Source organism: Hypanus sabinus, chromosome 16 (assembly GCF_030144855.1).
Source record: "Hypanus sabinus isolate sHypSab1 chromosome 16, sHypSab1.hap1, whole genome shotgun sequence".
In the NCBI taxonomy this organism is placed as follows: domain Eukaryota; kingdom Metazoa; phylum Chordata; class Chondrichthyes; order Myliobatiformes; family Dasyatidae; genus Hypanus; species Hypanus sabinus.
The window spans coordinates 32206054-32228940 of NC_082721.1; the positions used below are offsets into that span (position 1 = coordinate 32206054).

Sequence of the window (22887 nt, forward strand, 5' to 3'; positions counted from 1 at the left end):
TGGTGAATCTGTGGAATTCATTGCCACAGACAGTCACGGAAGCCAAGCCACTGGGTATATTTAATGTGGAGGTTGATAGCTTCCTGATCAACAAGGGTGTCGAAGGTTACAGGGAAAAGGCAGGAGAATGGGGTTGAGAGGGAAAATAAATCAGCCATGATGGAGCAGATCTGATGGGCCAAATGGCCTAATTCTCCTGCTATGTCTTTTGGTTCCATGCTACATCCATTTGACACATTGGTGTCAATTGTAAAATAGTCAGTTTATGAGGGAAGCCAATAAACAATGCAAAGGCACTACACACAGATTCTAACCTTCTCTTGTCATCATCAATGGTGTGGATATTGCCAGCTGTAAGTACCCTGATTCTACAGTCGTTCCACTGTTTCTTCATGTTCATGAGGTATGGGATAAGCAGGGTCAGACCTAATGATAAAGTTAACAATATTAACAAAAGAACCAAAGCCTCAGAGTACACGCAAACATTTCCTCAGCATTTCCATCGCAGTCCCAGGCCATTTCTCCAGTACGTCCAAGGTCAAATTGCCCAGGCTCGCAAGTGGAGAAGGACCTGATATTCTGAGAGTGAAGGTACTGAGTCAACTGACTGGAGACCCAGTAGTCAGAGACTGTGTCACGTATCAGTAGAGATGGTGATGATGGAAACAGCATTTCAATTTGGCCGTTGTGTGGAAAGTTCTGAAGTGTGAATAGGAATAGCAATTGTGGTGAGGACATTTTAACATGAATAAACTACGTGGAATAGCTATTTCGTGTTTTTTTCCCTTCTCACCTAATAAAAAAAAACTCCCCATCAGTCCCATACAGCAAGACAGTGCAGAATCTGGAACAACATGCAAGATGCTGGAGGAGCTCTGCAAGTCAGGCAGCATCTGTGGAAGGAAATAGACAGCCGATGTTTTGGTCCAGACCCTCCGCCTGGACTGGCGCCAACAGGTTTAGTGCTGGATTACCTCTATATCCATCCTCCCAGTTCATCTCCTTTCTTTAAACTCAAACCACACTGGTTTCCACCCAAAAGGTTGACTGTCCTTTCGTCTCCAACTGCTGCTGCTCGACGTGTTGAGTTCCTCCAGCATCTTATGTTTTAGTCCCTTAAACGGTGCCTTCCGTTTTGGCTTTTTTGCACTAGGACCTTCAGTCAGCTCCAAACCGCAGCACCGTGGCACAGTAGCCCAGTGGTTAGTGCAGTCAATCTACAGCGTCTCTGATTCGGGTTCGATTCCCTCTGCTGTCGGTAAGGAGTTTGTATGTTCACCCCATGACTGCGTGGGCTTCCTGCGGGTACTCTGGTTTTCTTCCACATTCCAAAGATGTACGGTTAGGTTAGTGAGTCAAGGGCATGCTATATTGGAGGTGAAGGTGTGGCGACACTTGCAGGCTGCCTCCACCCAGCCCAGTCCTTGGACTGCATTGGTCACTGACACAAAACAATGCATTTCACTGCGTGCTTCATTGTACAAGTGACAACCTTCTAAATCCATGCAAAAATATTGAATTTAGGAGGGACTTATCAAAAGATATCACGTGTACATTAAATCTTACCTCCATCATCAAAAAGCCACCAAACGTCAATGATTCCTTTGCCCTGTTTCTTTTGAAATATTGATTCAATCCCTGGTAAAGTTTGAGGGTGACTTTTGAAGTACTGATATTCAGTTTCTGCCATTAGAAGGTAAAGGTTACCTTAAAGATTACATCATACTTCCAATGTCCTGCCAACTCACACTGACATACACGGCTAAGCTAAAGGCAGTCAGACAAACCCCCAGCTTCCTGCAGTGAGTTCCCTACTTGCTGCCAATTTGACACTGGGGACACTCGGCATAATCTAATGATGTGTACAGACAACCTGGAGTTTGGTCTAATATAATAATCTATCCTACAGCAATCTCAATGAGTTGACAGTGTGAAAGTTAAATACACAAAAATATTTGTTTTAAAACACCATTGATCTCTTTTTTTTTCAAATCTGGCTTTGAAAATGGTTGAAACAGAATTAAAAATTAAATTGGATGAAATCACTTTGGTGTTGTTTGGGAGAACTGCTATTATCAGAGCCAGTGGAAGTTTCCCCAGGTCATGTGAAGCCTAGGCAACACACACAAAATGCTGGAGGAACTCAGCAGGCCAGGCAGCATCTATAGAAAAGAGTAAACAGTTGATGTTTTAGGCAAGATCCATCATTAGTCCCGATGAAGGGTCTCAGCCAGAAACATCAACTGTTTACTCTTTTCCACAGATGCTGCCCAGCCTGCTGAGCTCTTCCAGCATTTTGTATGTGTTGCCTTGGATTTTCCAGCATCAGCAGATTTTCCTCATGCAAGTGAAGCCAAGGTTCAATAGAAGCCGAGTTACCCTATCAACAAGCCCCAGATCAAATAAAGTCCAAGTTAAATCACCATGAGCTTGCTCATTCCCTGGTCCATTTCTAATCTTGGAACTATTGAGGAGATGCTGGACTAATCATTATCTTCAAAAAGGCATGAACAGGCTTGATGATGGACTACCTCTACCCATTCTCCAAGGGCAGAGGCTTTCTTTAAACTCTAAACATGTGCCACTACTCACAGTGAAGATTTCCCAGATACAGCTTGTACCTGAAGGTGCACACACAGCACAATATCTTCTCGATACAGTGATTAAAGAGAATGTGAAAGCGATGGTGATGATACCCAGCAGAGGAAGCAGGAAGAGACAGTTAAAGCCAACAGAAATCCTTTCTGATTAGAAAGTGAAGTGTTTTCTCATCACTAATTAGGTTTATAAACTTTTAAAACTCTTTAAATTTCTCTTAACTCACATATGTCAAAAGAATTTGAGAATATCAACATGACTTCAGGAAATCATTTTTTGATCTTTGGTACCTGGGCTGAAGAGTGGCTGTGCCTGAGGTCTATTCATAGATTCAACTTCCTTCTGATTTTCTAAGAATGAAAAACAAAATGATAACGTGTAGCAAAGTTCATGTTAACAGTTTACAACCCACTCTCAAGCATAAAATAAATGGTAAGGTATTGCAATTTCATTCGCTGTAATTGCAAAATTAGTGTTGGAATTGCAATTGTGGACTTAAGTGTCTCCTCTTTAATTAACCGTATTCACTCCAACCCCATCTTACAGAGGGGCAGATGAGGAGTATGAGAATGAAAGAAAACACTGGGAAAACAGCATCTATGGAAAGAGAAAAAAAATTTAGATCTACCATGAAATTCCCTTTACCGCACAGGGAGGTCTAAAACCCAATTACCACATGTGGTATAGAGGAATTAGTGGCTCTTTTAATAAACCCAAGTTTATTTTTATTAACACCTTCTCAAGACACAAATGTCTCCAAAGACAAAGAACTTATGGTTGTTTCACAAATCTGCAGATGCTGGAAATCCAAAGCAATGCACACAAATGCTGGAGGAACTCAGCAGGCTAGACAGCATCTACTGGAAAAAGTAAACAGTGAACATTTTTGGGTCGAGACCCCTCGTCAGGACTGGAAAGGAGCATTTCCCCCTCTTCTCCAATCCTGGTGAAGGGTCTCAGACTGAAATGTCAACTGCTTACTCTTTCCATTAATGTTGCCTGGCCTGCTGAGTTCCTCTGTCATTTAGTGTGTGTTGCTAAGGTTACTTCATCTTAAATCCATTGATACTTTGTTAAGAAGCTTCCAGCTATAAACTGAACTTACTCATCACATCACTGATAATGTTTTTAGGGGGTTCCAACCTCTGCTTGTATCCGACATGGAGATAAACTCAGCCAATGTGCAGCTCAGTAAAGGAACAGAGTCCGTCTCCACCAATATACCTCTCAACAGAGAACACTTCACCCCCCCTCCCGCCCCCACAAATAGACAACAGACAATAGACAACAGGTATAGAAGTAGACTATTCGGCCCCTCGAGCCTGCACCGCCATTTTGAGATCATGGCTGATCATCTACTATCAATACCTGGTTCCTGCCTTGTCCCCATATCCCTTGTTTCCCCTATCCATAAGAAACCTACCTTGCTCCTTCTTGAAAGCATCCAGAGAATTGGCCTCCACTACCTTCTGAGACAATGCATTCCAGACCCCCACAACTCTCTGGGAGAAGAAGTTTTTCCTTAACTCTGTCCTAAATGACCTACCCCTTATTCTCAAACCATGCCCTCTGGTACTGGACTCTCCCAGCATCTGGAACATATTTCCTTCCTCTATCTTGTCCAATCCCTTAATAATCTTATATGTTTCAATCAGATCCCCTCTCAATCTCCTTAATTCCAGCGTGTACAAGCCCAGTCTCTCTAACCTCTCTGCGTAAGACAGTCCAGACATCCCAGGAATTAACCTCGTAAATCTACGCTGCACTTCCTCTACAGCCAGGATGTCCTTCCTTAACCCTGGAGACCAAAACTGTACACAATACTCCAGGTGTGGTCTCACCAGGACCCTGTACAAATGCAAAAGGATTTCCTTGCTCTTGTACTCAATTCCCTTTGTAATAAAGGCCAACATTCCATTAGCCTTCTTTACTGCCTGCTGCACTTGCTCATTCACCTTCAGTGACTGATGAACAAGGACTCCAAGATCTCTTTGTATTTCTCCCTTACCTAACTCTACACCTAACAGATAATAATCTGTCTTCCTGTTCTTACTCCCAAAGTGGATAACGTCACACTTATTCACATTAAATGTTATCTGCCAAGTATCTGCCCACTCACCCAGCCTATCCAAGTCACCCTGAATTCTCCTAACATCCTCATCACATGTCACACTGCCACCCAGCTTAGTATCATCAGCAAATTTGCTGATGTTATTTTCAATGCCTTCATCCAAATCGTTGACGTAAATTGTAAACAGCTGTGGACCCAATACCGAGCCCTGTGGCACCCCACTAGTCACCACCTGCCATTCCGAGAAACACCCATTCACCACTACCCTTTGCTTTCTATCTGCCAACCAGTTTTCTATACATGTCAATGTCTTCCCCCCGATGCCCTGAGCTTTGATTTTACCCACCAATCTCCTATGTGGGACCTTATCAAATGCCTTCTGAAAATCGAGGTACACTACATCCACTGGATCTCCCCCGTCTAACTTCCTGGTTGCATCCTCGAAAAACTCCAACAGATTAGTCAAGCATGATTTACCCTTGGTAAATCCATGCTGGCTCAGCCCAATCCTATCACTGCTATCTAGAGATGCCACTATTTCATCTTTAATAATGGACTCTAGCATCTTCCCCACCACCGTTGTCAGGCTGACAGGTCAATAGTTCTCTGTTTTCTCTCTCCCTCCTTTCTTAAAAATTGGATATCATTAGCCATTCTCCAATCCTCAGGAACTGATCCTGAATCTAAGGAACATTGGAAAATGATTACCAATGCATCCGCAATTTCCAGGGCCACCTCCTTTAGTACCCTAGGATGCAGACCATCTGGACCTGGGGATTTGTCAGCCTTCAGTCCCATCAGTCTTCTCATCACCGTTTCCTTCCTAATGTGTAGTCACTCACCTGTCTTTTATTCTTCCTCTCGCTATCCTCTCTCACATTCTGGATCCCCGCCCCCTGCAAATTTAGTTTAAACCCCCTCAAGAAGCACTAGCAAACTTCCCTGCAAGAATGTTAGTACCGCTCCAGTTCAGGTGTAAACTGTCCCTTCGGAACAGATTCCACCTTCCCTAGAACAAAGCCCAATTATCTACAAACCTGAAGTGCTCCCTCGTGCACCATCCGCTCAGCCACGTATTAATCTTTATAATCTTTCTGTTCCTTGCCTCACTCGCACGTGGCACAGGTAGCAATCCTGAGATTGTTACCCTGGAGGTCCTGCTCTTCAGCTTCGCATTTAATTCCCTGAACTCCCTACGCAGGACCCCCTCACTCATCCTACCCACATCATTGGTCCCTACATGGACAACATCTGGATTCTTGCCCTCCCTCTCGAGAAAAACCTGCACCTGATCTGAGATGTCTCGGACCCCGGCACCAGGGAAGCAACATACCATCTGAGACTCCCGATCATCCCCACAAAATCTCCTATCCGCCCCCCTGACTATAGAATCCCCTATCAATACCACTCTCTTCTCTTCCCTCCTCCCCTTCCTAGTCAAGGGTCCAACCTCAGTGCCAGAGACAGGACCACTGCAGTTTGTTCCTGGTAGGTCATCCCCACCAACAGTATCCAGAACGGTATACTTATTTTTGATGGGAACGGCCACAGGGGTGCTCTTCTCTCTCTGTCTCACTTCCTTTATATTCCTGGCTAGCTTGCGTTCGTACCTCATTTTTTCTCCCCGTATTGCCTTTTTAGTTAAGTTCTGTTGTTCCTTAAAAACTTCCCAATCATCTGTCCTCTCACTCACCTTAGCTCTGTCATACTTCCTTTTTTTTAATGCTATGCAATCTCTGACTTCCTTTGTCAACCACTGTGGCCCCTTTCCCCCCTTTGAATCCTTCCTTCTCTGGGGAATGAACTGATATTGCACCTTGTGCATTATTCCCAAGAATACCTGCCATTGCTGTTCCACTGTCTTTTCTGCTAGGCTACCCATCCAGTCAACTTTGGCCAGCTCCTCCCTCATGGCTCCATAGCTTCCCCTGTTCAACTGCAACACTGACACCTCCGAGCTGCCCTTATCCTTCTCAAATTGCAGATAAAAACTTATCATTTTATGATCACTACCTCCTAATGGCTCCTTTACTGCGAGATCACTTATCAAATCCTGTTCATTACATAACACTAAATCCAGAATATTCTTGTCCCTGGTCGGCTCTCATATAAGCTGTTCCAAGAATGCATCCCGTAGGCACTCTACAAACTCCCTATCCTGGGGTCCAGCACCAACCTGATTCTCCCAGTTCACCTGCATGTTTAAATCCTCCATAACTACTGCAGCATTACCTTTGCTACATGCCAATGTTAACTCCCTATTCAACTTGCACCCAATATCCATGCTACTGTATGGTGGCCTGTAGACAACACCCTTTGGGTCCTTTTGCCCTTACTGTTCCTCAGCTCTATCCACACAGACTCTACTTCTCCTGACCCTATGTACCCCCTTGCAAAGGACTGAATCTCATTCCTCACCAACAGGCCACCCCACCCCCTCTGCCCACATTTCTGTCCCTATGATAGCACGTATACCCTTGTACATTCATTTCCCAGGTCTGATCTCCCTGCAGCCATGTCTCCGTTATCCCAACAACATCATAGTTACCCATTCGCCTGGGCTTACCTGGGCTTCAAGCTCATCCGCCTTATTTCTGACACTTCGTGCATTCAGATATAGAATTTTTAGCTGATTTCTCCTCTCTCTGTTTGAATCGCTGCCTATTGTGCTTAACCCAGCTCCCCGAACTCCCATCGGGCTATATGCCCCTAGAATTTTGTTGTCCTTCCTAAATTTACTTATTCTTTCAACACATTTAACTCCATGTTCTGTCAGACCATCCCTCTGTACATGTGTCCTCCTTATCACTTGTTCCGCCTCACATTTCTCACACTCCGGCCCCAAGAATGAGAGGAAGATATGCACCCCTCACAAATACCCCTACATAATGAGTTGTTCTGACTCCCAAGTCTTCATTATGATTAGCTGCCTAGTCATCACCCATAAATACCCCCATACAATAAGTGCCATCAATACTCCTCCACAAATGCCTCTCTACAATGATACACATGAGCCTCGGGCACAAATACCCTGGCACAACAGTCACAGATCCTGTTACATCCTGCGATTAGGATATAACAGCATGTAACTTGAGGATGCTCAAAGCCTGTGCCCCCCCAGCTATGTGGAGTACTTCACCATGTCTACAACCTGAGCCTGAATCTCCAGGGGGTTCCTGTGCTGTGGAAGACATCCTGCCTCATCCCTGTACCGAAGATGCTGCACCCCAGTGGCGCTAATGACTACAGACTGGTGGCATTGACCTCCCACATCATGAAGATCCTGGAGAGACTTGTTCTAGAGCAGCTCCGGCCTATGGTTAGGCCACACTTAGACCCCCTCCAGTTCACCTATCACCTTCAAAGGTACAATTTAATCTCAGAGAAATGTATACAATATACATCCTGAAATGCTTTTTCTTTGCAAACATCCACAAAAACAGAGGAGTGCACCAAAGAATGAACGACAGTTAAATGTTAGAACCCCAAAGTCTCATCCCAGCCCCTCCCTTCCGCGCGTAAGCGGCGGCGAGCAACAATCCCCCCTCTCCCCACCAGCAAAAATAAAGCGCACCCGCTACCAGCACTCAATTGTGAGCAAAGCTATAGCAAAGACACAGACTTACAGTTACCCCAAAGACTACATTGTTCACCCACGGCATCCAGTATTTTGGTGTTACCTTGCTCCAGAGACTGAGAGATGTCCAGTCCCCCTGGAAGCCTAACCATCACTACTCCATACCGAAAGTCAAAGGCGTCACTGAGGAAGAGAATAATGTCACTTAAAACTACAAGCAGTACCACACGGTAAATAAAAGCACTTCCTCCATTTCAATGAAATCATTTTATCATAAAATTTATTTACAGGAACAACACAACACAACAACACTTTTGAACTGAGTCGTTGATTTTAATCACCTGCAGGTCAAGGGGTGCTCAGAACATCAATGACAGAAGTTCTTCTGAGAAGATGGTAGTGACTCAGAATTTGTGAATAGTTAAATCTGAAAATAATGTCTGGTTGTAAATTATTCTTCTTTAAAAAAGTGGGAAGGCAGTGTAGTGCATTAAATGCATGTGTGCAGTTGGGCGGTTGGCTGACAAACCGGGTGCAAATCTCCATCTCCCTGTGTTTTTAGAACTCAGAATTCAAAGCAGGAATTGGTGAACATCACCCCATGGCTGCATGTTTACTCTCTGTGACTAATGAACCCGGTCTCCAGGAAGACCTGTTTGCCAACATTGATTGGTTTCTCACTGAACACAAGTTGCTCTAATTTGCTCTTCTTGCATTTTCCCATCCCTGTGATCCATTGGTTTCACTGGCCGACTCCGCATTCAGTCATCAGACTCACTGAATGGGCAGCTGTTTGATATTCTGTTAGGATCTCTCTGTTGGGAAGGGTTACAGGAGACAAATATTTTAGATTAAACTCAGTGACTGACGGTACTCACTGGATAATGTTGATGTAACAATCCACTTCTTCAATGCTGGTCAAAGTCCAATTTGTCTTGAAGCCTAGGACCAGAGTATTAGGTCTCATCCTGCCAAGGCCCACGGCCTGTGGAACAGAGAATAGATCAGGCATGGGCAAACTACAGCCCGCGGGCCATATGCGGCCCGTTAAGCTTTTTAATCTGGCCCGCAGAACTTGATGAAATTATATTAATAAACCTTGTTAACGTTTCTTCCCCGCAATTCTGGCGTTTTCCCAATAGATGACGCACTCTATATACATTTGTGGCGACCCATTTCCTGGCACATCCGAACCTGCTCACAATTAGCCAGCGTTCCGGCTAAGGGAGATAGCCTGCGGGGATTTGCGAGCACAGAGCTTTAGAGCCTCTGCGCAGGGGGGGCAGGTTGAGGGAGGCTTAAAAGTGAGGCTGGGGATTTCGAATAAAGTTTTTTTCTTCGACTGCAGTTACTGACTCCGTGTCATAATTTTAGCGCTGCATGTAGCACACCGCTACACATTGACCTTTGTTGAGGTGCCGCGTATTACTCCACATTTGCGCTTTATTCTTTGTTCGGCTCGACCTATTTGTGTGAACAGGCGTTCAGCGTCATGAACATCAACAAAGCCAGCCGCAGATCCAAGTTAACTGACCAACACCTCAGATCCATCCTGAGAATCACCACAACAAAACTAAATCCAGACTTTGATGCGCTGGCTAAAACGGGAGACCAACAACACTGTTCCCACTGAAATTAAAAATAAGTTTCTTCGTTGTGTTATGTAAAAAATGCATTTGAAAATATTTTTTTCAATAAGCCTTACATGTTACATGTCATTTCTGTTAAGTGATGGACATGAGTAGTGCGCAGGTGCACGTACGTTCTCAAAATAAAAAATGCGCTCCAGATCAAATAACGCGCTCCGCATACTGGCGCGCTGTCACTGTTCTGTCATTGTGCGGGTCGTTGTTGAGTTTTGGCACAGGGGACAATTGAATAAGAAGGAGCAGGACAAGTAGACCTGCATCTCCTACCGTTTTTGAAATAAAGACAGTCAGGAGGAGAGTGATGATGATAATATCTTGAAGGATAACAGAATTTTCAGTGCTTTAAAATAATAACTGTTACTATTAAAAAAGCTGTATTTTATTCATTTAATTTTCAGTGTTTTAAAAGTCATTTCAATAAATAGCTAAATACCATGGGACTTCAAAGACAGATATTTTGTTGTAATGCTTTTGTTCATTTTCAATTGAAATTAAAACACATGTTTTCTACTTATCCCATGATATTTTATTTTCTCTTATGAGATGTATTACCAAAACACTCCGTCCATCTGCTCCAAATTTTAGAACCCTTTGTGGCCCTCAAGTCAGAAAGTTTGCCCACCCCTGGAATAGATCCAGCTCAGATGCTTCAGGGAGATACAACCATGTCATTTTGTCCCTGGCTTCCAGTCCCCATAATCATTGCAACTGCCAACTATGGAAGACACAATTATCATGGGCGCCCCAACCTTCTACAGATATACAATTCCGCACAGTCCAATGCTAAGCCAGAAAGCATGTTCAGTCCATTCTTGATACAGCAAGACTATGGAAGGACTTCAGTGATTAGCATCTGTATCTTTGTATCAGGAAATCATGCAGTTTTCCAGTGACTGCTATTAGAAAGTGTCCTTGGGACATACAGGATTGCTGAAAGACAGAAGCGGGCTTTCTGTAATGTCTTTTACTGTTGTACATCTTACCAGTGCCAATTCTCAGGGCACATACAAAGCTGAAGTGCCCAAGATCAGCAAGCTCTCAGGAAACCTACACTTCAAAGTACAAACCCCATTTCCAGAAAAGTTGGGATATTTTCCAAAATGCAATAAAAACAAAAATCTATGATATGTTAATTCACGTGGACCTTTATTTAACTGACAAAAGTACACAGAAAAGATTTTCAATAGTTTTACTGACCAACTTAATTGTATTTTGTAAATATACACAAATTTAGAATTTGATGGCTGCAACACACTCAACAAAAGTTGGGACAGAGTTAAAATAAGATTGAAAAGTGCACAAAATATTCAAATAACACCAGTTTGGAAGACTCCACATTAAGCAGGCTAATTGGTAGCAGATGAGGTATAAAAGTAACGTCCATCAAAGGCTCAGACTTTGCAAGCAAGGATTGGTTGTGGATCAACCCTTTGTGCCAAAATTTGTGAGAAAATTTCAAAAGGAACATTTCCCAACGCAAGATTGCAGGGAATTTAAGTCTTTCAACATCTACAGTACATAATATTGTGAAAAGATTCAGAGAATTCAGAGACATCTCAGTGCGTAAAGGGCAAGGTCAGAAACCACTGTTGAATACGCGTGATCTTTGAGCCCTCAGGCGGCACTGCCTAAGAAACCGTCATGCTACTGTGACAATTATAGCCACCTGGGCTCGGGAGTACTTTGGAAAACCATTGTCACTAAACACAGTCCATCACTGCATCCAGAAATGCAACTTGAAACTATTACACAAGGAGGAAGCCATACATCAACTCTATGCAGAAACGCCGGCGAGTTTTCTGGGCCTGAGCTCATCTCAGACGAACTGAAAGACTGTGGAACCGTGTGCTGTGGTCAGATGAGTCTACATTTCAACTAGTTTTCGGAAAAAATGGGCGTCGAGTTCTCCATGCCAAAGATGAAAACAACCATCCTGATTGTTATCAGCGAAAGGTGCAAAAGCCAGCATCTGTGATGGTATGGGGGTGCATCAGTGCCCACGGCATGGGTGAGTTGCATGTATGTGAAGGTACCATTGACTCTGAGGCGTATATTAGGATTTTAGAGAGACATATGTTGCCATCAAGGCGACGCCTCTTCCCGGGATGTCCATGCTTATTTCAGCAGGACAATGCCAGACCACATTCTGCACGGGCTACAATAGCGTGGCTTTGTAGACACAGAGTGCATGTGCTTGACTGGCCTGCTGCCAGTCCAGATCTATCTCCTATTGAAAATATATGGCACATCATGAAGAGGAGAATCAGACAACAGGGACACGGACTGTTGAGCAGCTGAAGTCTTATATCAAGCAAGAATGGACAAAATTTCCATTTGCAAATCTACTACAATTAGTATCCTCAGTTCCAAAATGATTAAAAAGTGTTATTAAAAGGAAAGGTGATGTAACACAATGGTAAACATGCCTCTGTCCCAACTTTTGTTGAGTGTGTTGCAGCCATCAAATTCTAAATTTGTGTATATTTACAAAATACAATTAAGTTGGTCAGTAAAACTATTGAAAATCTTTTCTTTGTACTTTTGTCAGTTAAATAAAGGTTCACGTGAATTAACATAGCACAGATTTTTGTTTTTATTGCATTTTGGAAAATATCCCAACTTTCCTGGAAATGGGGTTTGTAGGAAATCTACAGTGAGGAGCGGAGAGTGGAGAATTTGAGATGGTATCGTGTGTTATGTTAGCGTACAAAGGTATGCAATATGGCTGAGGGTGGGAATAGAAAGTTTTAAGCAGGATGTAAGAGTCATAATAAGGAGCTAAAACATCTGAGGATATTAACATGGAAAAGTGGAAGTGCCAAAATCAAAAATACTTTAAATGCGAAAATCTGAAATAAAAAAGAAAATGCTTGAAATATTTAAAAGGGCCGGCAGGTGCAGAATTAGAGTTTCAGATCAAAGACCCCTTGTCAGATACTTCTTGAGCTGTTGTAAGATCCCAGCGTTTTCTGCTTTTATTTATGAAGAGTTGGAGAGGTTGGTTACCTGGAGTAGACACCTTGCACCTTGCCGAAGGTCTTCAGCATAGACTGCTGAATAAAATCCCTTCTTCTTGTATTGTGCCAACCATCTCTGGTATTTCACCTGATTTCCAGGTATTTCCTTCAGTGCCTGCCTCTGGGATTCCTACTGGGTGAAAGAACTGTATCAAATCCTTGCTTCAGCACGCCATAGCTTTTCAATGGGTGTTGTGGGTAAATGAGGGGTAGGAAAGTTTACACATACCATATGAACATGTCCACAGATCATGAGGCCAACATTTCGTGTGAAAGCGTGCGTGATGTCCACCAGGGCTGGCCGTGATGATGGTGGTCCGCTCAGGACAAGACACTGTGGCCTGGGTTGGCAAAAGGCATGGAGATGTTCATCTCAGAGCAATTCATTTAACTTTAAATTCCACGTCTACTGTACTCTGAAACCAGGTGGGGGCAGCAAACAGTATCCAAGAAGCTCTCCTGTATCATCAACTTTTTTAACCTCACTGTACCTTATCTGCTCAAGGTCAACATCTTCTAGTTTGTTCAACACAGCCAGAACTTTATGAGCTTCAATTAGACACCCCTCTCAAACTTCCAAGTTTCATGATCCCAGGAATTAGTCTGTAGTGTCCTTGCTGATTCCCATCTCTGGTAAATATATTCTTTCTTAGCAAAGAAAACCAAAATTCTCCACAATACTTCAAGAGAGGGAAGCAAGGTTTTAAAAAGAAGGGGGAATTTGTTTTTAAATCCTCAGCAGGTCAGACAGCATCTATGAGGAGGGAGGCAGAGGAAATCCTGCAGAGAGGTGAATGGCCATCATGACTCACCAGCCTGCACCTTATCAACAAGGAGCAACCGATTTTGTGGGTGAAAAGAATCAAATTTAAATTGATGAGAATAAATTTAATAAAAAGAGATATTTTGCATAAAAGTAAAATATTCATGGAGTTGGTCAAATGGTCATTTCATACGCAGACAATTATTTTAGTAATTGCATTATGTAGGAATTACAAAAGATGTTGATGAACAGAGTCCTAAAGGTTCAAATATTTTCCATGAACATAAGGTGAAGGTAGGTGAAGCCACAGAAGGTGAATAAGTTTGCTTCAGTGAACAGGAGAATGGAGTGTTAAAGTGAAGTTGCAGCAATTAGTCTGCAATTTCAAGCCCTGTTTTAGAAAGGAGTGCCAAATCCAGTGAGTGTCCAAAGGAGATTCCCCAGACTAATGTCGGGGTTGGAAACTGCATTTCAAAGGAGAAATTTGAGCAGCAGATGCCATTCCCACCAGAGCAAAAAAGAAAAAAAGGTGATAGACCTTTGATGAAGAGTAAGCACAACTTTCTCTGGGTGGGCAGTCAGTGGTAGGGGTTTACTGTGAGAAGGAGGAATGACCTCTTGCAATTTCAGGACACTGGAGGAAGCAAGGTCCTTCCATGTAATGAATGAGGCTAAGGCCAAAGGAAAGCTGGAAAGGACCTGAAGAGGAAAGATACAAAATCTACAGGAAGAAAGCAGAGCTCAGTAAAAGTTGACAGACAACATGGCTGTAAGTTCTTGCAGTCCTGCTTAACATTATATCCAATGGTGCTATTCTATTTTAGACAGCATGAAAATGGGCCCTCCAGCCCATTGAGTCTGTGCTGAGCATCAGGAGCCCATGTCTTACATGAACAGATTCTACCGCTCACATACTCACCAGCGGTAAGTTACAGCATCAAATTAACTGAGCCAGCACCATACCTTTGGGATATGAGAGGAAATGAGCACCACAGGGAAACGCACATCACAGGTAGAAATGACTAAACTCACACAGGCATCACCGGAGGTCCAGATGAACCTGGAGATGTCAGGCAGCAGCTCCACTGGCTGCACAACATAAAGTTGTGTGAGTTCAATGATGAACTTTAACCAAATTTAAAGCAGAGTGGAAGCAGGAGGGGCCAAGTTCACCAGCCCTGGCAATTCTGCACTTTGATGAGCACAGTGACAAGGTATACCTGAGCTCATTGCATTTCGAATGCTCCTGTAATAAATGTGCTTACCTGAAGTTCTTTATGTGATCTTCAACTCCATACAGGGACAGGGCGTGCTGCAAGGCTTTCAGGTAAGTCATGGCCTGTGTGGATGAGCCCCAGTTCACATCTGTATATATCAGAGAGTCAGTATGAGATCCTCCTCAGAGTGTCAGAACTGAACGAACTTCAAATCTTCAGGAAAATTGACTGCAGAAATGATCATTCCAACACTCAACCCACCTCCTGCTGACCCACAACCAGTTAGAGCTCTCATGTTAGAAGTGGGGTGTATAGGATGTGCCCCACTGACTGCAAGAAAGTGCAGCTGGACTGACGGAGTACAGGTCATAGAGACAGGCCCTTGGGCCACGCAGTCAGCACCAACCATTTACACAAATCCCACTTTTGTTTTATATTCTCCACACATTCCCATCTAGACCGTCCAGATTCTTCCACCCCCGCCCCCCAATTTACAGTGGCCAACTAAACTACCCACCTACATGTCTTTGGGATCGGGGAGGAAAACAAAGAACCCAGGGCAAACTCAGCAGTCACGGGGAAAATGTACTGGAGGATCGGACTGAACCAGGGACCCTGGCATTGCGAGACAGCAGCCCTGATAGCTGTGCCAATACAATGCAGTGTGTCTATGAAATTAGTGTATGCAGGTACACGCAGCTGACTGAGAACGTGTGGAGTCAGTATGTTTTAACAAGCCATCCAGATGACAGCTGTGGCAGGGCTTACATACCATAGCAGATTACAAAACAGCACCAGGCAATATCACCCACAACTGCACACCCCTTCCCGAGGAGCCGGACACATTCTATGCACGTTTGAACAGAAAGGAACGAGTATGTCACCACCCACCTGGGCAGTCCCAAGTGCACCAGAATCTACAGTTATTGTTGTAGACATCAGATCAGCTTTTTGGAGTGTGAACCTTTGGAAATCATTGGGCCCGGATGCTGTCCCTTGTCATGTCCTTAGATCCTGTCCGGATCAGCTGGTGGGGCTATTTGCAGACATGTTTTATTAGCAAGGACACCAAACTTGTTTAGTAAGGGTCTCAAAGGTTACGGGAGAAGGTATGAGAACTGCATTGAGAGGTAAGATAAATAAGTTATGATCAAATTGTGGAACAGACTCAATGCTCTGAATGGCTTAATTCTGCTCTTTTATCTTATGTCCCATTTTTAACATCTACCTGATTCAGGCTATGGGTCCCACCCCCCAACTTTTAGAAACCAACATCCCAGTACACAAGGAAAACAAGGTAGAATGCCTTAATGACTCCACCCAGTGGTTATAAAATCTACCATCAGGAAGTTCTTCCAGAGGCTGGTCATAGCACGCATCAACTCCAACTTTCCAGACAAACTCAACCCCTGCAATTCATCCACACTGAAACAGAACTGTGGCAGGCACCATCTTCCTGGCCTTACACTCATCTCTGGAGTATTTGGAACATCATACAGCAGTATTGTTTATTGACTGCGGTTCTGCCTTCAATATTATTATTCCAAGCAAACTCATCACCAACTCTAGACCCTGGGAGTCAATGCCTCACTCTATAAATGGATCCTTGACCTTCTGACCAACAGATGGCACTCAATAAGAATGGACAGCAACACCTCCACCATGATGCTCCTCAAGGTTGTCCGCACCCTCTACTCATGTGACCGCATGGCTGGATTCTGCTCTAATTCCACCCAAAAGTCTGCAGATGATACTGCTGTAGAGGACTGTATCTCAAATAACGGTGAGTCAGAGTGCAGGAAGGAGATAGAGAGCTTAATGTCATGGTGTCATGACAACAACCTTTCCCTAAATGTCATCGAAGGAGCCAGTCATCAACTTCAGAAAGGTGACGGGCAGCGGACGTGCTCCTGGCTACATCAAAGGTGCTGAAGTTGAGAGTTTCAAGTTCCCAGGAGTGAACGTCATCAACAGCCTTTCCCAGTCCAACTGCTCAGAGCCAAGAAGGCCCACAAACCCTCAGCTTCCTCAGAAAACTAAAGACATTGTGTCTCTCCCCGTCCACCTGTACTGATTTTAATCGATGCACCACAAAACACGTATAGTCTGGATGCATCACGGCTCAGTATTGCAACTGCTCTGCACGTGACCACAAGAAGCTGCAGAGAGTTGTGGGATCAGCTCAGCCCATCACAGGAACCAACCTCCCCTCCATGGACACTGATTATGCTGGCTGCTTTAATGAAACAGCAACAAGGAGAGACAGAGACCCCACCCACCCCAGACATTCTCTCTTCTGCCCTCTCCCATTAGGCAGGAGATACCAAAAGCCTGAAAGCCTATACTACCAGGCTCAAGAATAGCCTCTACCACACCTGAGTGAACCTCCCGTATGATAAGATGGACTCTTAGCCTCAATCTACCTCATTATGATCTTACACTTTCTCATTTACCTGCACTGCACTTCTGTGCCGGCTTTGACACGTCATTCTATATTCTTATTGTTTTACATTATTCTAGCTCAAAGCACCGTGTAATGATTTGATCTGTATAGACAGTATGCGAGGCAAATGTTCCACTGTACCTTGGTCTATGTGACAATAATAAACCAACAGAAAGCAAATCAAATTGGAAGGCACACTCCAGTGGAGAACTTGAGGAGCGTCACATCTCTGGCACCTTCTCAAACACAAAATACTCTGCAGATGCTGGGGTCAAAGCAACATGCACAACACCCTCCCCATGGATCTCCCACCTGGCAATTATCCCTGCAAGCATAAGTGCTACACCTGTCCCTACACCTCCTCTCTTACCACCATTCAGGGCCCCAAACAGTCCTTCCAGGTGAGGCAACACTACAGTTGTGAGTCTGTGGGGGTAATCTATTGCATCCGGTGCTCCCGGTGCAGCCTCCTCTACATCAGTGAGACCCGACGCAGATTGGGGGACTGCTTCATCGAGCACCTCTGCTCCATCCACCACAACAGACAGGATCTCCCGGTTGCCACCCACTTCAACTCTGCTTCACATTCCTATTCGGATATGTGCACACATGGCCTCCTCTACTGCCATGATGAGGCCAAACTCAGGTTGGAGGAACAACACCTCATCTACCATCTGGGTAGTTTCCAGCCCCTTGGTATGAACACCGAATTCTCCAACTTCCGGTAATTCCCTCCCTCTCTCTTCCCCCATCCCACTTTCACTCTGCCTCCTCCTCCAGCTGCCTATCACCTACCTCAGGGTTCCACCTCCTTCTACTACCCATAGTGCTTTCCCCTCACATTCCTTCTTTACCTTTCCTGCCTACCCCTCCCCCACCCCTTGATCTTTCCCCTTACTGGTTTTTCACCTGGCACCTACCAGCCTTCTCCTTCCCACCCTCCCGTCACCTTCTTTATAGGGCCCCTACACCCCTCCTTCTTCAGTCCTGATGAAGGGTCTCGGCCCGAAACATTGACTGCTCATTTCCACGGATGCTGCCCGACCTGCTGAGTTCCTCCAGCGTGTCGTGCGTGTTGCTCCAGCTCCTCACAGCTTTCAGAATTATTCCAAAGGGTAGCATGCTAAATGAACTACTTTTTTTAAAAAACGTAGTGACCAAGTTTGTTAAGAACAGCTTTATCCTCTGGTGCTTGCCCATACATCAATTTCCAAAGACTGCTCTGAAATCTTGTTACTTGTAATTCCTCCCAGCTCTAGTCCCAAGCCTCCCTTACCTCAAATATTTTTCTCACCTGCTCTGCACTCTAAATCCATATCGTAACAGTATACATTCAGACACGGGAAGTGTTATCACAGCTAACAATCCGGTGAACTGGCTCATTTAAATGACAGGCCAATATATACTTGGGATAACTTTGCAGTCCAGAAGGGATCCAGAGTGTGACAAACCCTTCAGTGGGAGAGTTAGGACACTGGTGGAAATGGGGTAAGGTGTGGAAAGGTGGCTTAATTGACCCCATTATTCTGTTGATCTGATATGAGTCTCAGGTCTGCCATAATGCAACTGAGGAAAAAGTTCATTCAACAGTAACAGACAGATTGTTGAGCCTTATGCACACAATGCATCAGCTATAGATAGTTCATTAAATTCATCAAACAGGGATTCTAAACATCAGAGAAATAGGAAAATACAGGGAGTGAGACAGAGGTAATTTACTGAGGGCGTAGCACACTATGGCCAAGTTATTCAACTCATTGGACTCTCCTCTTTAACCAGGAGGATGCTATTTATGATTCTATTTCAATGGTATTTCTGCGGCTCCCCTTTGAGCAAGTGGAGAGCTTTAGAAATACGGGACATACTATGCCTCTGGTGTGCCTTGCCTTGCAGCCTCTTACCTGGCTTCTTGTAGGTAACGTAAATGTAAAGGCTCAGGGTGAGGCCGCAGGTGAGCAGTGCAGCCTGCCAGTTAATGAGGAACATCACTCCACAGCACAGCCCTGCTCCAAAGAGGGATACCCACAGATTGTAATATTTAAACGCGGGGCGCCAGCCTGTATAATAGAGCGAAGAGACAAAAGAACCACCTAATTATAGTGAACAGTTTTGGTAAAGTTCCATAGGTCTGGGCACCAGTTTCTTTAACGAAGCATGTATTGATGTGTAGAAAGATATTCTGGTAAGAGCTTAACAGGAGGAGGTGAAGGAGGGTTTTGTGAGGCAAAGTATGTCAGTATTGAATCACATAATCTGAATAAACATAGATTCTGAAAATTCTACACATCAAATAGACCTTGCCCAGCATTAACAACATGAAGGAGACTGCACAGTTTAGTATGGAAAGAGGAAGCATAAGAAATCACAGAAATGTCTTTTAAATGTCATTGTTAAGGTGGGCTGTTATAAAAGGTTGGGGAGGTGATGGTGCTCTTCAAGGGTATAGTTAGAATGCTGGAAAGATGAGAACACAAAGAAGAGTTAGAATAACCTGCAGGAGAAGGCTGGCTGGATATCACAGGCTGATATCCTCACTCCTGATCCATCAAGCATTCTTTGCACCATGTACCTTAAACTCTGCTCTCAAAGCACTGACTGTATCTCAAACCACTTCTTCTGCCTGGCTCAACACTGATAGATGGCACCTCGTTTCAGATTTTGTCCTTTTTGACAGATGTTCTTCTGCACTCTTAACCTTCTCAGTTTTAACTTGTCTCCCGAGATTTGAACACAAAACCTCGTGACACAGCACAGGAAGAACCCTGAGCCATCGAGAGAGTATACTCACTTCAACTGGAAAAGCTTCATCGAGATAAATCACAGAATTGGCATGATGATGATAAAGGAAAGGCAGCTTACTGGCTTTAACTGGGCGTTTTTCAATCAATTTCAGCTAGCTTTGACTGATGGGGCTCCCAATGATTACCTCTCCTCTGCGTAGTAGATGGAGTACAATACACTCCTTACACATAGATTGCGAGTGACCTGCCCTCTCTTGTCCCAAGCGTGGATAAGTCTGGACAAGTATCTAAAAGTCTGCCAAGAACTTTTTGCAATGATCATGCATTATTACTGAATCCACAAGAAGTAGACAAACTGCAGAAACAGTAATTACTACACCTTTATCCACTATTCCATACCTGGAGATTTAGCCAATGACTCGTGAAAACAGGAGAAGTTAATCAGAGCATAAGATGCCAAGAAAAAGTTGGAAATTATGGGAGCGATTGTGTTCAGTTCAGCTGAAAACAAAGGAAAGAAATGGTTAGCGCCTTTTGTCAGTAAGCAGGATCAAATCTCCCATAGGACACAGTGGTAATTAAAAACCGGATAAAGGTTAATGAATGATCAGTTAATGAGCAATCCAAGCCTGTAGTACCAATTAATTTTCTTCATGCAATCTAAACTATAGGTAGATTATGATTTGCTTCAGGAAATGATGTAACATGTATTTTCCTTCTCTCTCCAAAATCTGTTCCATATCACTTGTTCCCCACACTCCCAGACCCTGAAATGTAAAATTCACCTCTTATTACTTTGGTAGGCATGGATTATCTCTAGGCTAACCAAATTATCTAATCATCACAATCCTGTGACACCAGGGTCCTGATCAGGTATTCTGAGAAATCGAGTCAACCAGAAATGGATCTGAAGCTTAATGTTGCTCCTTTTTTAAAAATAGACTCATCCCTAAATTATCTATCTGAAGCTTGTTCCAAAACAGTTTGTTATCAACATCTAGTGGAGGTATGGGATTAGAGGTAATATCACTTCCAGTACAACACCCATTTAACATTCATGGTAACTCGTTGTGCCCACAGTAATAAGGTCCAATTAATATAAAAAATGTAGGCTGACTAACCAATCAGGATGAATGCCAATGCAATAAAGTATGTTAGAATATAGCCTCTCAAAGGCTCCTTATTCTTCCCATAACCAACTGAAAAGAAGTGGAGTCCAGGGTAAATCTTGTCCTTACACAGCGCCTAGGAGAAGAAGGTACTAGTTTAAACAATGCCCTTCAGACATTCAAAAACATTTATTAGTGTGCTCCCTTCTGAACCAACCAACCTACAATGGGCTCCTTACCCTCTTAGATAGTTTCTTGCATTTAGGAGTCTTAATCAGTGGAGGAGAGTGATTTGCCTCCTAATGAATGTTTTACTTCCCAAGATCTACTTGAGTTCTACGTTTCAATAGCCATATATGAGATCACTCAACAGTTCAGTGGCCACAATCATTTGTGAATTTCTACTGTCAATCAATCCTTCTGAAATTTCAGAGAGAAGGGCTGTATTCTCTAACTTTGTTTGATGAAAGACAACAAAGGTTACCCATGAGTACAACCCCAATGGATACTAAATGATTCAGTGCAGTGTGAATTGAAAAGAATGGTTTACTTTCCATAGTTTGAAAAAAAGATCAAATTACATATTTCTTCATAAAAATATCTGCAGTTTTTTCATGCAAAACAAGTCAATTTGCCAATGCAAACCATCTTGGCATTCATTGTGACCATCTCCTTCAATCTGAGCACATCGTTGGTTGTAAGAATGTTATTATGTGCTGCCACTGCACATTTGGCAAAAAGCTATCAGCCAGCATCTATTTTGCTCACCTGCAAAATCTTTGGTGCACTAACAAGAGAGGCCAGTGCCGACGAAAGGGTGGCTGAGAAAATCCCTGCGGTAATGAGGGGCCCAAACGCTGAAAACATGGTCATAACCTCAAGTGGAACAAAAGGGAGAAAACAAAATTTGAGTATGTGACATGTCAGCACCTGAAGTTGTCGCTGTTCGCCAAGATTGTGTCAAAACTGAAACACAAACCACAGCAACATTTGACATATTAATTAAATGCATGCACAACACTTCAGGATACAACACAGCAGCAACTTAACTGAGGGATTTCAATCTTTTTTTTTGTTGCTGAATTTGATGCTCACTCAGATGAAAGCTACGTGTACTACAGAATACTCACGTCAAACATACTACATCAAATAAAATACAATAGTAGCAGAGTAAAGCTCCTTTTACATTGTCCCAGATTAGATGTAACATGGGAAAGCTACCATGTACACCTGCCTCTACTCTACCCAGTGTTCCTTTCCTCTAAACTTAGACTAGGACATCCCTCCATAATCAGAACATTGGCTGTGATTTCCCACAGCAGCCCTTCTGCAGCAGTAGATCCATATCATTGGCACTGTCCTCGGTCTTTCAGGTAGACCTGAATTTGAAGTTGTTTCTAAATGGCCTGTCACCACACAATTCATTTCATCATCCAATACCCCTGCAGTACACTCAATTCATGATTTTAAATTATTGGGCATTATCATGTCAGAGGATCTGTCATGGGATCGTTATGTAAATGCCATTTCAAAGAAAGCACGCCAGTGCCCCTCATAGAAGTTCCTTCCGATTAGCATGTGTTACGAATGTGGAGCCAAAGGGGCCAAAGGGTGCAAAGTCGCCCCCTCCTTTTTGAGAATCGCAGGATCGCTGTTATTTCGGGTCTGAGGCCCAGGAAATGAGAGAGATACACAGCATGTC

General features: G+C 43.7%; 1 protein-coding gene across 1 annotated transcript in view; it reads right to left on the minus strand.

The window, feature by feature from the left end:
* Nucleotides 1-22887, minus strand: part of LOC132406188 (solute carrier family 12 member 2-like) — a 75846-nt gene that overhangs the window by 12207 nt on the left and 40752 nt on the right. Inside the window, exons 11-22 of the mRNA XM_059991506.1 lie at nt 21954-22061; nt 21198-21321; nt 20476-20577; nt 19237-19392; nt 14941-15040; nt 13142-13253; nt 12902-13042; nt 9125-9231; nt 8350-8429; nt 2889-2948; nt 1567-1683; nt 315-426 (exon numbers count right to left, since the gene is read on the minus strand). Of these exons, the coding sequence (XP_059847489.1) occupies nt 315-426; nt 1567-1683; nt 2889-2948; nt 8350-8429; nt 9125-9231; nt 12902-13042; nt 13142-13253; nt 14941-15040; nt 19237-19392; nt 20476-20577; nt 21198-21321; nt 21954-22061 (1319 nt within the window). The remainder of the gene's footprint in view (nt 1-314; nt 427-1566; nt 1684-2888; nt 2949-8349; nt 8430-9124; nt 9232-12901; nt 13043-13141; nt 13254-14940; nt 15041-19236; nt 19393-20475; nt 20578-21197; nt 21322-21953; nt 22062-22887) is intronic.